Below are 16,468 nucleotides of genomic sequence, written 5' to 3' on the forward strand. Positions count from 1 at the left end.
GACAAGATGTAAGTTAGGAAGGAGAGGATGCCCAGGCCTGTGTGTGCGCCTTGTGCCACAGGAATGGATGGAGAGGTTACGAAGCAACAGCTGACAATCCACATGGAAAGGCACAGAAAGTTATGCCTCGCAATGAAATCTGCCCTTCACTGCTATGTGAAAGGCAGATTTTCTACTTGATCTACTTGACGCCCCTTTAACACTTGTGTGCTGTTCATGAGTATCAGACGGTATGAGGCTTTTACTGTCATTCTAAAGTAACCATTACTCTGCAACTTCATGGCAAATGAATCCACTCCCAAAGCTCTCTTTGGAGTCAAACTACTGTGCTTCATTGTTAGCAGTCAGGTAATTAAATAAGCAGAGATTTAAAGAACCCAGCTATACAGATAGACAGTTTATTTCTCGATTGAACATGATGATCACACAGGTTCTTAATTGTCTTAGTATATAATATAATATATATATTATATAATATAATAGTATCCTTGATGTAATGGTGAAATGTTTGACTATTCCTTACATAGACATACACATTTCTTTCACCTTAACATAATCATAATGGACAAAATTAAAAAAGAAAATCTTAAAATGACCATCACATCATAGCACACTATATTTGCAATCAGCTGTTTCTTGTTTGAAAGGTACAATAAAAATAAATAATTCGATGTTTTATGTTTCTTATTTATTAGCTATTTCTTATAAAGTTACTGAAAATGATTGGGGTATTTTGGCCACTGATTTTGTTTCCAGGGTTGAGAAATTACAGCAAAATGTATGAATACAGTGAATGGTTTGTTAGTTGCTTGTCTCAATCATAAAACAAGCAGCGCTTAGCATAGTACAAGTGATAAAAATAGTCAAATAAAAGGTTGTGAACAGCCAAAAACAGCTGTATAAGGACACTTGGTTTTTTTCTTGCCTACTTTTCTAAACTTCAACCTGGGATTTACCTTGATTGCCATCATGAGTGATTTTTGTCAAGAGTTGTACAACCTGCTTTCCAAAAGCTCTCTACAGTCAAACTGAAGCAACCATAAATGACATACTTTATAAACACACTCTTACAGAGCCTGCTAATATCCTATACTTTCACTTTCAGAAATTAAACTGTGTTCTCTCAGTTAATATGCAATATGTTGTGAGATGTCAGTAACTCAGAGTGACTTAACTGCATTTGAGGGACCCAACCTAACATATTGTAGTAACATAAGAGAGCCACAAGATGGCGGTCAAATTTCACCACCATGTTTCCAACGCTAGGCTGCTGTCAATGCAAACTCAAAACAAACACTATATCATATCAAAAAGGTTCCAGGTAAGAAAAGTGATCATGTCCCCGAAACGGTGAAAGTATTTTTCAAGTATCAAAAGATTTACTTTTGAGGTAAACAAACGCTCCGGTATTTATTGAGAATTAGGGCAGTTACATGTGTAACCAAACTGAGCAAGTTATTGTGTTAGAATGATGTGTTCTAATCACTTGCTGAGTTTTGTTTAAGCCCTTAAGTTTTTAGTATTTGAGAGCAGCACGTAACGAATAGAATCATCATGATATCAAAAACTGATCACAATCATGGTCCTCATAAACCCTTTCGGAACCACTGATATTGGCAGATAACAAACACCGAGCTACACTAGAAATAATACACAGACATTTGTCTACTGCATCACCTCCAATGGCCGGAAGAATCCTGGAGGAATGGAAGCAACAGCGAGCCTAAACTGCTAGTATTTCTTTGAATTTAACCGTGACAGTGTGGCTCAAAAGTGCAACCTTCATTTCACTGTTGTCCATCTGGGAACTGTTGAAAACCCAGCAGGTAGGAGTGTAAATTCTCAGATGAGGAGAGGATTGTCCAGCACAGCCACTCCTGCCGCTACACCTCCATCTGAGTGTTCGGAGCTCTTGGTCCTCAGCAGGTGACCCACACACTCATTCATCACCATGTCTTTACCTTGCCTGTACAGAAACGAAGAGAAATGACAGCTAAGATCAGTAAATGTTGAAATATAAACAGGACCTAAAATGCTCTGCGTAGCCGAGGAGAACTGCAGAGTCTCTGTGTACATTAAAAATACTCATTTGATTAATTCTGAATAACACTAAAATAGAGAGTGGCTTATGATGCCACAGTTTGTTCGAGTATCTTTACTCTAAAACACCTCAATGGACATACAGTAGTGCCCACAAAGAGGACATTTTACACTAAAAATGCTGTTTTATTTGTAAAATATCATCTTGAATTAAACAATCAGATGACTGGAGCATCACATTTGGCTGAACTTGGCTGCTACAGTCTAATTTCTAATGCTGGGCTGAGAAGCTAATGCCGTAGAGAGGGAGAGGATGAAGGAGTACCTACTTATTGGCACTGAGTATAAAACCGAGATCCAATCAAAAAGCTTCATAATTCTACATGATTATAATAATAGACTTTGAATAACGCTATCGAGAAGCAGTTAAGCTCAACAAACAAAAACTTCTATTCATAGTGATTACATACCTGACATAGGTTCCAAACACCCCCAGTTCACTGAGACAGTTACTGAGTTGAAGAGGAGCGTCTCGTCTCAGCAGGTAGTTCTGTACAGGGGCAGGATGGATTTTATCCATCAGAATGTAGGCCATCCTCTCTGTGCTGCCCTTCACTCCCTGCAGGACCTCGCAGATCTCTGACCCATAGATGTTGTTACCTAGAAAAACAATGGTGTAATGAAGTGTGGAAAAACCTTAAAGAACCAGACTTGAGTCCTGATCTGGACTTGTCTGCTTTGAGACTTACTTTGGAGTAATTCGACATTAGTTAAAACAACTTATTCATTTACTTGCCCAGGTTTGGATGCCAAAGACAAAAAGCTAAATACTAGTTCCAACTACATTGGCAGGACAGCTTTGGCACGTGTACCTTTGGGACCAAACTTTCAATGCTGTTCGCAGTCCTTACTGTGGCGTACTCTACCACAGAGGGACTGACATTTCAAACTCTCCTGGTTTACGCAATGATGACCAATGTGGCAGGGGTTTTAGGACTTGCTGCATGGAAAAACAGATTTGTTTCTCTCATCGTACCTCCTCCCTCTCGCTGAGGCTTCAGGACATAGCGGTCTGGTTCTTCCAACGCCATTGTTACCGTTTTGTCACCCTCTGGTCCCTACAGACAACAACAACAAAGAAGAAAACTTGCTGTTAGAGTGTTAGAATGCAACGATTTGACTAAATTGTAAGTGTAAAAATCACACTTTCAAGTTGTACTTTTTTACTTCACAGTAAAATACTGTGATGTACTCATGTGTTTCTCACCATGTCTAGAGTGTAGAGGCCGGCGAACGTTGCTCTGATCTGCTCCACTACTTGGGGCTGGTCTGGGAAGAACTTCTCCAGAACTCCAGGCCTGGCGAGCACCTGCTGGACCTTCTTGGTTCCAGCCAGGTGAGTGCTGATATCTGGACATTTCACAGCCAGAGAGCGCTCCATCAGAAGACGAGCATCCCAAGTCTACAGTTTATAAAACAAAAACACAAATGTGTTTCCCTCCTTCTGGCAGGAACTCTGATACATCAAGTACATTTTACCTAACCAATGATTCAATACAACTGAATGCAGACAATCAATACATTACAGTGCACTGCAACATATGCCATATGAGCCAATTACATTAATTTATACTTCACACAAATATAAATATAGCAACATAATCCTTAAAATGTCTTTCATATCGTACTGTCTATAACAACATCCTTTTTGACACAAAAATTCCACCAACGCAACCACTTCTATTTTAACACATGGTTGTTTTCAGACTGAATGCTCACTGAGAGTATCTGATGCCTGCTCTCTCTTGGTCAACATTCCTGACAAAACTGAGGCCACGCTGGGCAGCAGAGCATAAAGACATTTGTTTTGTTTTTTTTTAGTTGGGGGGGGGCGGGAACATGTGGCCCAACACAGCAACAGAAGAATGAAGTACAGCACTGAACACACAGTCAGGTTGCGTTCACAACATTGATTTTGAAAGACATGAGAAACAATGAAAAACATGCTTCTTACGGTCTTTTCAACAAGCAGTAGGTAACTGGGTAAAAATCAGTCAAAATAAAATTCCACTTACTTACACTTATTCCACTTTGGCTTAAAGTCTGACAATTTGTAGTTCTGATCAGATATTCATACTGCTCTTAAAACAGCTGCACAGTGCACACCTCATGCTACCCCTTTTTTTTTTTGACTGTCAGTATATCTGTTAATATTCCAGAATTCTGCCCATTTAGAACAACTACTGGTGTATGTTTTAAATATAGCAGCATTAAAACAACATTTAAACAACAATAGAACACAAAGGCTATGAAGGCTATAAATACATATATGTATAGGAAACAGAGGGATGAAACAGAGGGATGATGGAAACAGAGGACAGCGTGACGCTGTACCGCCCAATTTCTTCCTTAAACATCTCTCATTTCATTGATTAATTTAGCCAACAATTTTGTGCCAGTTGACTGTATTTACCTGATCATTTTAAGCAATGCAGCTCAGGGTTCACTTACTTTTGCCCCTACAAACGTTCACAGAAAATACTTTTTACAGCACTTTAATTCTTATGGTTTCTTACAGTCTCTTTTTAAGCTGCCACATTGTCAGTGTTAAAATATATAGTCTCTTCCATGTTTTAAGATGTTTTTATGTTGATTTTGTAATGTGTTTTTTGATGGTGTGTCTGGTTGTTGGAGGTGAATGCCGTTGTTTCTGGTTGAGCAACAAACTGTAGCACTGTAGACAAATCTCCCCTCTGGGACAATAAAGTTTATTCTATTCTACTTCTACTGATTTACTATACTTTTAAATGAAGTATATGGAATTGATAAACATAAACCTGTTATATTATATGAAAAAATACTGGTTCTATAGTTAAATAGTTGTAAAACAATAGTTAACCCCAGAACGCTGAGGAGGTTCACATACATACAGCGCTGTATGTATATGGAGGCTAACGTAAACCCTGCAGTGTAAAACCAATCCAAGTTTGGCAAGACATGCATGACAGCTGAATAGCTCTGCTTAATCGAATAATAATCTTGTTTAATTTTTAAATCTAGACTATTGAGAGGCTAGATTAGTCTGCCAATGTACGTCCAGTGTGGCAGCAAAGAAGAAAGAAAGTCTGTCCCTCAGAATGTAACTCCAACTGTTTCATTTGGCAACACTACACGCAGCCAGTTTTTACTCCTCCATGTCCATTCCTGCACTTCACACAGTCAGTTACTAAAACTGCTACAACTAGGATATAAGCTTCAATTGAAGACCTGTTCAGAAATGTAGTTCTGGGGCATGTAGCCGTTCCTGAAGTACACCACTGCAACCTCTTGGCCATCACTGAGAAGAGAGAAACATAAATGCGCAGTAAGTACAAGTGATCATAATAATATCTTACTGTTATGTATACATTTCAATGTACTGTATGAAGAGCACATTGCATACAATGTATAGAGATTTAGCAGACAGAAAGAGACTTACACGAACAGCCTCTTGTCCTGATCGAGGGACCCTGTCTTACAAACATCGTCGAACCGTTTTCTTTTTGTGGGGATGTTTCTGAAACATATTGACAAGGCAACTATCTCGAGTCAGTGGATCTAAGTTGCAGTTGTGGTCATGTCTTCCATTAAAATGATGCACTATTTTCATAACAAATATAATGTTGGCTAAAGCTGTTGGCTTGTTTCTTCAAGAACAGCTCCTCGGTGCTCACACATACCTCTTCCACAGTTCACTCTCAATGTATCGCTGATCAAAGATGTTCCTTTGGCTCTCTTCCACCAAGAACATGACCACTGCTCTGTAACGACAACAATTGCTCCTGTAAAACACTCACTGGACAGACTGGACATCTGGTTACAATACTGAATTTGATTTAATACATTTCTTTCTTAAATCCACTCAGAATGAGGCCTTGCAGTTACAGTATGTCTGGTGTTACGTCTGATGATTGACATATGGTACCTATACCCTTATGCTTCCAACTACATAATGCCAAGTGTATTACTTTAGCAGGAAAGGGTATCCTAATAGGGCTGTGATCGTGATATGATTCCCAATGAGTGTTGGAATGATCGTTTTGGCATCATACATTTAATTTTCACTGAAAAATCATGATGTTGTGACAGTTGCTGAGGTCTGTACCAAACAAGAGAACAGGATTTGTAGATCAGGGTATCTCTGCAAAACAACAGTACTTCATTATCATACAGTTTTTTCACACATTTTACCTTTATCAAAAAATTGCAGCTTCCTGTGATTTGCATTTTGAAATTGACCATATTGTTTTTCTTTCGATAATATTGCGATTGATTGTGCAGCCCTATATGCTAACATCAGCAGAGATCTTCTACGTTGTACTGGATTCTACTGGACAGACTTGACGGTTTCCATCCACTGTTAGTGCATGGTATTGGTATGATGCAGCTGGTGTTTAAGAAACAGTAAGAATATTCCACAAGTAAGATGTTTGTACTCTAGGCTCTTTGTAAGGTGAATTCATGTGGTCAGTACTGTTACAGTATCCAGCCCTTGATCTCTCAAAGTAGATGGAACAGTGAGTGAGTAAAGTAAAGAAGTCCATTAGACAATGACATGCAGTTTAATAAGGCTGAATTCAGTGAATGTACTTAAGTCCTACCTCTCTGATCCATAGAGCTCCCAGGCTTTGGCCACAGCCCTGGCTAGACCAGCTGCAGGGTTGTTGTCTAGAATGTTCTGGCTCTCCTCCAGTCGGCCAGCCACCTTAAGAACGTGTCTGTCGGGTAAGATGATAAATACTTATGGCAATGCTAATTGCAGCAATTAATATATAATAACTTTCTGACTGCACTTTATTCAGGGAGTTACTTCTTCATCTTAATTAAAGCAATAACACACCCCAGGCAAGAGACTTGTTTTTAAAAAACAGGAACAGTAGCTGCCTAAAGAGGACCATGGACCAAACCTCACTGCCTGGGGCCACTGTTGAACCCTCCTGACGCTTATTTTCAGCACCAGCTACAGAAATTTCATCACATTTCAAAAACCCTCACTTTATAAATACCGGTCTATATGCTGTGATATGCTAATGACTGACTTACCGGTGTACATCTGGCGTGCGTGATGAGAGACCTCCGAAACTGGCAGCAAAGGTGTTGATTTCTATCTGCTTCAGAGACGACGAGCCATCGTCTCTCTGGTCCAGCATGTAGTCGGACCGATTGAGACCCAACACGATAGACTGGGAAGAAGGAAAAGAATCAGACTACTTAGATCACTGATGATCAAGGCACATGGCCAAACATTCAGTACAGACTGCTATGTGCAGGCCCAGACAAGAGCCATTTGGCCCATGAACAGAAAATTAATTGGCAACAATTTTTATAATCAATTAATCACTTTTATTACTTTTCAAGCAAAAATACCAAACTGTCCCTAGTTAATTATAAGGATTTGCAGGTTTTCCTGTCTTATGCAATAGTAAGCTATCTATATTTTCTGACATTTTATAGACCAGGTAAATAGTCAATTAATCAAGAACAGAAGCAGCAGATTAATGGATAATGAAAATAATCCCTGGCTGCAGTCCTAATATTGTTATTTCAATGCCCAACAGGAATGACATCTGAAGAGTCACATAGAACAACTTTGACTTTCATAGATAGTTTAATCAGGAAGATTCCCAACTCCTAATAAACTGGTTTATAACTTCATTTGGATCCCACATTTAGCTCTATAAAATACTATAAAATCCCAATCTAAGTAAGTGTGCAAATTCAGATTTAAGGCCTTCAACTTCATGTTTCTCTTTGCCCTGAGCCTACTTTATACTCCCCTTTTACTGCTAAACTGACAACTATTGATCCTCCTCTAGGAAGATGAAGAACCTCTATCTGACCAGGCCTCCTTTCTTGCAATGAAAGTCCATGTTTAGGTAGTTTAAGCAGGCTTGTGCCATTATTATCTATGCTGTGTCTATTCCTGCTTGTATTTGTTGTAGTATATTGTTGCATATTGCAATGCTGCACTTAAAACGCTATAGGTTCTGTAAAGTCATGAAACTATCAATGCTTAACTGGCTTAGAAAACTGAGAAACACTGCAGTGGCACAGAACATAACTATTCATCTTGATTTATAATAACTAAATCAAAAAGTGTTATTTGTCTCACAAGCCACATTATATTTTGGTTGCTATGTATTTACATGAACTGTGACATGGTCAGGAGTCGTCTGTTGTTATTTGTTGTTTGTAAATGTGTTTGGATGGTTATGAGTTTGAGTTGATCAAACGATGGGAGCGGTTGCAGAATGTTGTTTGGCAGGTTGTTTTTTCCTTTTGTAATTTCATTCTAATTATGAAATGCAAACAAATGCTCTGTTGTTCCTGGCTAGGCGACAAGGCTTCTAACCGTAAAGCAACTGATAATCTTAAATAAGAAATGAGCCAGTATCAGCAAGGGCCACCTATTTGACAGATTGACAGAGGTTTTCAACATCACCTACCTGAGACCTTCCTTCTTTCAGGATTTGTTGGTGGATCTTGAACAACCTCGCAGTGAAATCATCCACTGCAATGGTGCTATAAAAAAAAAAGAACGTCACTCCCTTAAAATTCTGAAAACCACTTCATCAAAATTTGCCAAACTAACAATGTGATCTTTAGAAGAAGTTTGATCTCAGCATGCTGTGAAAATGCATCATTACTGGAGGGAATAGAGCTACCTGGAGAGAGCCTCCTCTAGAAAGTCTGTGTCCTGACTGATCTTGTCCACCAGTGTGTTGTAGTGTGTTTGCACTGCCAGAGCCTGGAGGAACACAGCCTTAGGCACAGGTGTGGGGAAGAGGGTGAACGGGGCGTAGGTCACCAACTGGAAAACAAGTTGTTATATGTAAGAGAAGAATGCCGACTTCGAAAAACAAGCACCGATGGAATGTGAGGAGAGAAAATAAGCATTTGGGCTACAAATCCCTGTAATTGCCAACACAAGCTTAATAAAGATCTGTCCTAAATCCTGTGCCCTAAAGCGTAATGAATTCCTAACATGACTTCACAGTGAACACGCCGGTTTTAACAGCAATGGCTTAACAGCCCACTGGTCTGGGATCATGTCCTGTCTTACTGGCTGTGGCTCACTTTGTTCATATCATATAGGCTTTTTTTAAATGAATTAAAAAGGCAAACAACATTTTTTAGAAATGATCTAAAACATGACTGCATTAAACAACTGAAATGCCAGTTGTGTATTCAGTTGTAAATCAATTCCTTTGTTTCATTATCAACTAAGCAGCCAGTGTGAGCTCTGTTACTCTTTAGCTTGGGAATGATGTTTCAATAGGCCTTTTCAGACTGTACAAATGTACAGTATGCATTCTACTATTAATATTCCTTATGGTGTTTGGGTGCATGAGAGGAAGCGGCACTGCTGTTGAAGAATAGTAATAGAGGGAGAGGACTCTGTTGTGTGTTCTATAATGTCTAAAACATAGAATTCAATACCAGAAAAATTGCTGCAACAACTTTGGCACATTCACTGTGTTTCCTGGCTTGGTAAACAGCTTTAATTCCCTGTTGAGTGATTGCTTTATTACAGTGCTCTTGCTTTTTTATCTCTCTCTGAATTGTGTATTGAGCTGTTCCTGCAGCCTTTACGTTAATCTGACAGCAATAGATTCAGACTAGAGCTGCAACAATTAGTCAATTAATCGGTTCATGATAACTACTGAATTAATCACTATAACTATTTTCATAATCGATTAACGGTTTTAAGAAATTTTTTCATGAAAGATTTCCAAACTCTGATTTCTCAAATGTGAATATTTTCTGGTTTTTTTAGTCCTCGATGACAGTGGACTGCACAGCTTTCGGTTGTGAACAAAACAGGACATTTGAGGACGTCATCTTGGTCTTTGGGAAACAGTGATTACCATTTTTCACCATTTCCTAACATTTTATGGACCAAACAAGTAAGCACTTAATCAAGAAAATGATTAACAGATCAATCCATAATGAAAATAACTGTTAGTTGCAGCTCTATGTCAGGTTTGGGCTGTGTTGCTACGGGTGAAACTAAAGTCATACTAAGATCATGACCAAAACTTACGTCAAATCTAGTAGGTGAGCGTGAAGAAATGATATTGAAGTTGGCAGTAGGTCATTTTCACACAAGGTCAGCCGTTTGTCCACTGGTCTCTTCCTTATGTCTCTCTTCCTCTAATCTTTGTTTGACTGTTCTGATTCATCTTCCTATTCACTTCATGTTGTCCAAGAGATCTTTAGAGTTGTTTAGAAACACAATGCTCATTCATCTGCACGTGTCTTGCCTCTGTGTACCTACTGCATCTCTTTCCATGTAAAATTCTCCTCTGACTGTCCTTTTCTTCTCTTTTTATGATTCCTGCTCTCTCGTTCTTTTAATGTTTGATATTTGAATGATTAATCACTCATTTAACCAAACGTTTAATGAGCAACATTTGGCTGCACAGCATACATTTGTAAAAACGGACCCACAGGCAGGTTCTGTCACAACTGTCATTCAAATGATGAAGCAGTTTTGACCTTTCAGATAACCACTTCTTTACTTGTGGCAATTTACTGTGTCAAAACTTCATTTTTTAAATGGCAGGACAGTCTTCATCATAAGAGACACAGCCGTTGTAAGATTTATTGAATTTTGCAGAGAAGCCTTTGAATTGACAATGTTTCATGCCGGCCAATGCAACTTTAATATGTTGTGTTTAATCCTATCATGGTCTCTGCAGGTCAACTTAAAAAGGCCTGTGTTTTTACTCCTCACCTCTGATGAGTTGGGGGTCTCCTGGATCCTCATTAGAACGCCCTGCAGAAGCGCTGCATCTTTTGCCACATCCGCCAATTCTTTTATCAGTGTGTCATTCATCATCACCTCGTCTAGTATCCCCTGGGCCATTCTGATGTACCTGACACATGAACCACAATCAGAAAGTGGTCAAACAAGAGTCCAAGACAACAACAGGGGAGGGGAACACACACCGCACTGTGTCATATGATGTCAAAGTTTTTTTACTTACAGTCTTACTTAAATGTATTTCCATTACTGATGTACATAAACCTTATATGACAGTGCAAAACACTGGGGACATAAATGTACCTTAAAACATTACAAACGCTAAAATGGATAAATAAATATAAGATTTGACACAATTACACATATGAGTTAACAAAGTAACATTAAACGGTGCATAAAGTGGCCTCTTGGAGCTTGCCTTACCTAGCACTAACTGGGAACCTGCAGGAAGCTAGTTAACTTACCTATATACTGTCAATGCTAGCTACATATATATATATAAATACAAGCTACATATATAAATACAAGCTACATATATAGTGCCAATACTAGTTACCTATACATTGCCAATGCTGTATAACGTTAAACACCGTCGGTAGCTGGTGGTCCTAACACTAGCTATACCTTCAGGCTAGCAGGTTTCTCCAGACAATGTTTAACGTCCTGTTAAGGCTTCACAAGCACGGCGAGTAGATCTGCATTAACCGAATAATATTATTAAATAATATTACCGCTGGAGGTTTGCTTCTATCCTTTGTGACGGGACAAGAAAGATATTGATGAAATATCAACACAGCCGCCAGCACTGTATGAAAACCGGATCTGCTGAATTCCTTCTGACTAGGCGCCGCTGATTGGTCAGTGGGGGCGCGCTAGACGGAACCACTTGCTTATTCAGCCAATCAGTGCTCCTGTCGTCACCAAAAAGATTAAAGTCCGATTTCTGCTGACTGAAAGTTGATGGGCTAAAACTGCTGACTGAAGAATGAGACAGCACTTTAGTCCCTTTATAAATGACATGGGAAGAGACATATATGTGGCAGGTAATGTGTGTAGAGCATGTCTGAATGGGTTTGCCTGAATTCATAATAGCCTATATACCACAATAGACCAAAACAGGTGAAAAACACCATACCATGACTTAACATGATTTAAAGCAAACGATTGCAGTAGAAATATCCCAGGGTTAAAAGCTAAATAAAACAAGAAAACGTACTTAAAGAAAACAAACAAAATAATAAAGTAAGACATAACACAGAAAGGTTCAGCAATAATTGTCTACAGCTACAACTACAGGAGTATTTAAGGCTTTGTGGTTCTGAACGGTTTAAATGTACTGCACTTTATTTATTAAAATGTTATTTTGTTTTACATTGTTTTTATTTATTTATTTATTATTATTTAAGTTTTTTGTTTTGTATATTTTTATTGATATTTTTGTCAGGACAACAGATCATAAAAGGTGTTATAATAGATCATATTTATAAAATTCAAAAGACATGTTCACAGGCAATCTTCCACATATAATTGTAAGTGTTTTAAAGTTTTACCCTTTAATAATCTGTATAATCTCACACCCTTAGAACTGGCATCCATTATAACAGTACATTTATATGGGGTGTGGACATTATAAACAGACAAAAATTCAGAATGACTCATTAAAATACCTTCTGGATTAAGGAAGGTCTTATAAACATTAATTCTCACCCTTATTCAGTAAAAAACATAGATTTGTGTTTGAATAGAATGTTGTGGTTTTTCCAAATGAGTGAGAGCTTGCATGCCTATTATGAATTATACACCATTGTTCATGAAGATTTATAAAAGCCAACATACTATTCAGCACGAAATATGTGAATTATTGTATATATATATATATAATAGGCTTCATATTTACCAATAAAAAGTTCAGTCCAAGGCAGGGATTCCCCCAGTTGTCAGCCTACTCCACACCAGCAGAGGGAGCTAAAGGTTTTTGATACAAGTCCCATCAAGATCTTCCTTTAAGCTTCCTGGTTGTGCATACCTTTCCATATCCTTCAGAGTTACTGACTGAAATCCACCATAAAATGAAATGAAAAGAAGAAGCTATCCATAAGCTGTTTCTGCATACAGACCCACAGGCCTGCAAGCTGATCAGTAGGATCCTCTCAGGTCTGCTGACTGAAGCACATATGAGGGAGAGAGAGAAATTAACAAAGAGATGAAGTGTATTGGGATGATGTCACATTGGCAGCACATGACGAGGGGGGAGAGTGATCAGTAAGCTCTGAATTTTGCTCTGTGTGTGTGTATATTCTTGTATAGATGGCGAGTGGACAGCTGTCGAGGGCGGAGGCGTTAGTGTGCTCAGGCTGCAGGCATGCATGCCATGTGATGCTCTACTCTGACACGAAAACAAAGCTGTTTGGGAGAATTCCCATCAGACATATCATACTGGTGAGTGCACTGTGTGTGTAAGTGTCTGTGAGTGTGTGTGTGTGTGTGTGTGTGTGCGCGCGCTCATGCATGTGTTAAAGAGTGTGTGTGGTTAGTGCAGTAGTGTATATCAATGGAATTTATTGCATGCACGAATGATGTAGACCTTTGCTTTCAATGTTTCTGCCTGTTGCATAAAAACTGTGTGTGTGTGGCTGCATCAGTGTGTGAGTGTATAACAGCCTCTGTCACTTCTCACAGATGCAGATGCGCTTTGACGGTCTGCTGGGTTTCCCTGGTGGGTGAGTCTTTCCTGGTGCCACTATCGTTTTATCCTCTTATGTGCGCAGGTACGTTTAGCTTAGGTTTGTAAGTCTCTCTTTTTCTTCACAGATGAGCCCCGTCAAACGATGTAAACCTTTCACAGCACTGAACAAAATATACACACACTGTCACAAGAATGCTCAAACCACAAGGATGAAACAGTGAAACAAGAGAAAATGTGCATGACAGGTTCTCCTGTAAGGTACCTCATCTTGCCGCAGAAGAACTCTTTCAAAAAACTGTATTTGCCAGACACATAGTACTTGATTAGTATTCAACTTAATATGAATCACTTGTGCCTTTGTATCTGTGATTTACAGTAGTCACTGCCAGAATTTCTGGGGCATCATTCGCCAACACGGTGAAATTATGTAACATGGCAAGAAGAAAAGCCTGAAAAATGATGGTGACATATGCAAAAGGGAGGAAAACTGCATTAGCAAACAACAGCAGCAGTGTCCCAATACACACTAAATGTATACAGTACATTCCATATATAAATGCTATTAGTATACTGGGTTTGCACTTAGCATGCAAATCATCAGCTACTCAGACTTTGGAATGTCATCTCCAATTAACATCAATGACAGGCAGAAACGTTTTTTAAAATTAGAAAAGATTAATTTCAGTCATTATATTTCTTTTGTGCAGTGCATTGTGGAAAAATAGTGTTCATCAACACAAAATCAATGATTCTTTTAGTGTACTGCATACTGGACTTTTTGCCGTTGCTCTAGCCTCTAAGAGGAGGCAATGGTCTTTGGGTCCAACAAAATCGCTTCAGAACTTACTGAATACATTGCCAATGACATTTTTAACAAGGACAATTTACCATCGTGGGCCCCCAGAGAAGGGAATGCATCTGGATCTGGAAATCCTTACATTTCCTCTTGCACCACCATTAGGTTGCTGTTTAAGTAAATAATCCCAGACAACTATTGGATGGATTATTATGACATTTGCATTCATGTTTCCTTTATTATGAATTGTTAATTAATTTAATTTGCCTAGTATTTTGGTTTAAAACTAAATATCCGCAAACCTAAAGACATTCCCATCAGCCTCAGCTGTACTCTGTGTTCAGTACTAATTAGGGTAAACGTTAGCATCTAAGCACCGGTGAAATGTTGGACTGAAATACTACGTACATTAACCCACAATCATAGCTTCCCCTATCCTAACCCTAACCCTAAATGACACCTATCAGCATGTTTCTGTGACAATATTAAAAACTATTGGCTCACAAATAATAACAATTTGGACAATGAGAGGAGGTTATTCCAGATGTTGGCGTTTACTGCTCTACGTACAGTTGGATTGATGGAATTTCTAATAGACCTATATACATTAACTTGTCTTTGCTATATGAGTTGTTTGGAGTGTGACCATTTTCACTTGTCTGTAACTTGCCACCGCCACCAGGATCCAATGACTTGTGACGTTCTCGTGATTCAGGCCGGCTCAGCGCAAAAGCTTTAGTTTGAGCTTTAAAATTCAATGAGCTTTTGAAGTGGGTTTGATTTATTTTACTTCTGCCCTGAGGAGTCTCAGGAGAGCAGTATGGCTGATGTTGTTTATCTGCTTCCATATTTGACCCTGACCTTTCACCTCCCACGCTTCAGGCTCGTTAACCCTTCGGAGGAGACCCTGGAGGCGGGACTCAGCAGGGAACTGTTGGAGGAGCTGGGTGTGGCTCTTCCTATATTGGTAGAAGATCACGTGGACTCCTGCCATGCCCCTGCTTCCTCCTCCTCCTCCTCCCGTCTTATCACTCACTTCTACGTGAAGAAGATGGAGGAGGAGCAGATTAGGGAGGTGGAGAGAGCGGCTGCATCCACTGCAGCAGACCATGGACAGGAGGTAACGTGTGTGTGTGTGTGTGTGTTGTGCGTGTGTGCGTGTGTGTGGGTGTGTGTCGCCTTCTAGAATGACTGATTGCAACCATTTGAGTGATCTCATGCTCTGTTCCTCATCACCTGCTCTCTCTCTCCAGGTTCTGGGAATGGTCCGAGTCCCGCTCTACACTATGAAAGGCGGGGGAGGCCTCGCATCCTTTCTGTCGCACTCATTCATCGGCAACGCTCGCTCCCAGCTGATTGACTCTCTGCTGCGCCTCAACCTGGTCACCCCAGAGGAGTTGCACAAAGCCCTCACACACTCTCTGGGGACACACACACACACCGCAGAGGACTTGAAAGTGGCCCTCGCGCAGACGGAGGCGAGGGGGAAACGGTTTTGAGACCTGCACGTGCATCAGCACATCCTCTCAAGCATTCACAGATAAATACAGTTTGGCCATCAGCACTGTTCACACACTTAATCATAAATATACACACACAGTGTCATACTGAATCTGAGCTGCTGACTCATAATTACCGACTGTGCATCAAACAGTTTGGGGAAAACATTCATCAACTGCTTCACTGTTAATGGAATAAAATCATTTACGCTGTCCGTCATATTTCAACTTTTTCTGTCGTTGTTCTCCTGATGTTGATTTCAAGCAGAAAAATTGAAAATCTAATTACATGATGTGTGAAAGCAATTGTTAGGGTAATCAACACTCCTTCATCAAACATTTTTACATGTTAATGTTGTGAGGAAGGCGACATTTTAATGACTCCATCAGGCATTTAGACACATATTAGCATTTCACAAGCTGGTGACATTGATTATTTGATTCAAAAATACCTGACAGTAAAAAGTGAACAGAAACACATCACACCATGATCTGTGCTACCTTATATGGCAATGCATATAGGCACCTTGTGGTTTTGTGTATCTGGCAGGATCAATGGGGCTCTTTTCCACGAGGTAGAAGTCTTTTGTCTGTCTCTATGCTGCTCACATTTTTGCTGGTTTCATTTCTGATGATACTGC

General features: G+C 39.5%; 2 protein-coding genes across 4 annotated transcripts; one reads left to right on the forward strand and one right to left on the reverse strand.

Annotated features, from left to right (window-relative positions):
* Positions 1-384: 384 nt before the first annotated feature.
* Positions 385-12,872, reverse strand: LOC118324393 (glutathione synthetase-like). Of its 2 annotated transcripts, none has more exons than XM_035656711.1 (13): positions 12,744-12,872; positions 10,817-10,958; positions 8,745-8,890; positions 8,526-8,601; positions 7,123-7,262; positions 6,681-6,797; positions 5,760-5,840; positions 5,519-5,596; positions 5,308-5,377; positions 3,308-3,502; positions 3,077-3,158; positions 2,511-2,700; positions 385-1,966 (listed from the first exon to the last, which is right to left on the reverse strand). In XM_035656711.1, exons 2-13 carry the CDS (start codon positions 10,946-10,948, stop codon positions 1,843-1,845), a joined length of 1,431 nt encoding a protein of 476 aa, XP_035512604.1. In that variant the 5' UTR covers positions 10,949-10,958; positions 12,744-12,872; the 3' UTR covers positions 385-1,842. The 2 variants fall into 2 exon arrangements, with proteins under 2 accessions (XP_035512604.1, XP_035512603.1); XM_035656710.1 differs by lacking the exon at positions 12,744-12,872 and adding an exon at positions 11,578-12,078.
* Positions 12,856-16,059, forward strand: zgc:103759 (U8 snoRNA-decapping enzyme). 2 transcript variants are annotated; one of them, XM_035656714.1, is made up of 5 exons: positions 12,856-12,985; positions 13,154-13,285; positions 13,526-13,566; positions 15,211-15,448; positions 15,582-16,059. In XM_035656714.1, the coding sequence occupies exons 2-5, from the start codon at positions 13,154-13,156 to the stop codon at positions 15,825-15,827; spliced, it is 657 nt and encodes a 218-aa protein (XP_035512607.1). In that variant the 5' UTR covers positions 12,856-12,985; the 3' UTR covers positions 15,828-16,059. The 2 variants fall into 2 exon arrangements, with proteins under 2 accessions (XP_035512607.1, XP_035512605.1); XM_035656712.1 differs by having other exon boundaries at positions 12,867-13,000.
* The last annotated feature ends 409 nt before the right edge of the window (positions 16,060-16,468 follow it).

Source organism: Morone saxatilis, unplaced genomic scaffold (genome assembly GCF_004916995.1).
Source record: "Morone saxatilis isolate NCDOM2014 unplaced genomic scaffold, NCSU_SB_2.0 Contig15, whole genome shotgun sequence".
Lineage (NCBI taxonomy): Eukaryota > Metazoa > Chordata > Actinopteri > Moronidae > Morone > Morone saxatilis.

Bases quoted from the DNA above. Each gene is read 5' to 3' on its own strand.
- zgc:103759 (XM_035656714.1), top strand. From the start codon at position 13,154: ATGGCGAGTGGACAGCTGTCGAGGGCGGAGGCGTTAGTGTGCTCAGGC. The intron at 13,286-13,525 runs GTGAGTGCACTG...CACTTCTCACAG, and splicing joins CCATCAGACATATCATACTG to ATGCAGATGCGCTTTGACGG. The intron at 15,449-15,581 runs GTAACGTGTGTG...CTCTCTCTCCAG, and splicing joins CAGCAGACCATGGACAGGAG to GTTCTGGGAATGGTCCGAGT.
- LOC118324393 (XM_035656711.1), bottom strand. From the start codon at position 10,948: ATGGCCCAGGGGATACTAGACGAGGTGATGATGAATGACACACTGATA. The intron at 6,798-7,122 runs GTAAGTCAGTCA...CTTACCCGACAG, and splicing joins CGCACGCCAGATGTACACCG to ACACGTTCTTAAGGTGGCTG. The intron at 3,503-5,307 runs GTCTTCAATTGA...TATAAACTGTAG, and splicing joins AGAACTACATTTCTGAACAG to ACTTGGGATGCTCGTCTTCT.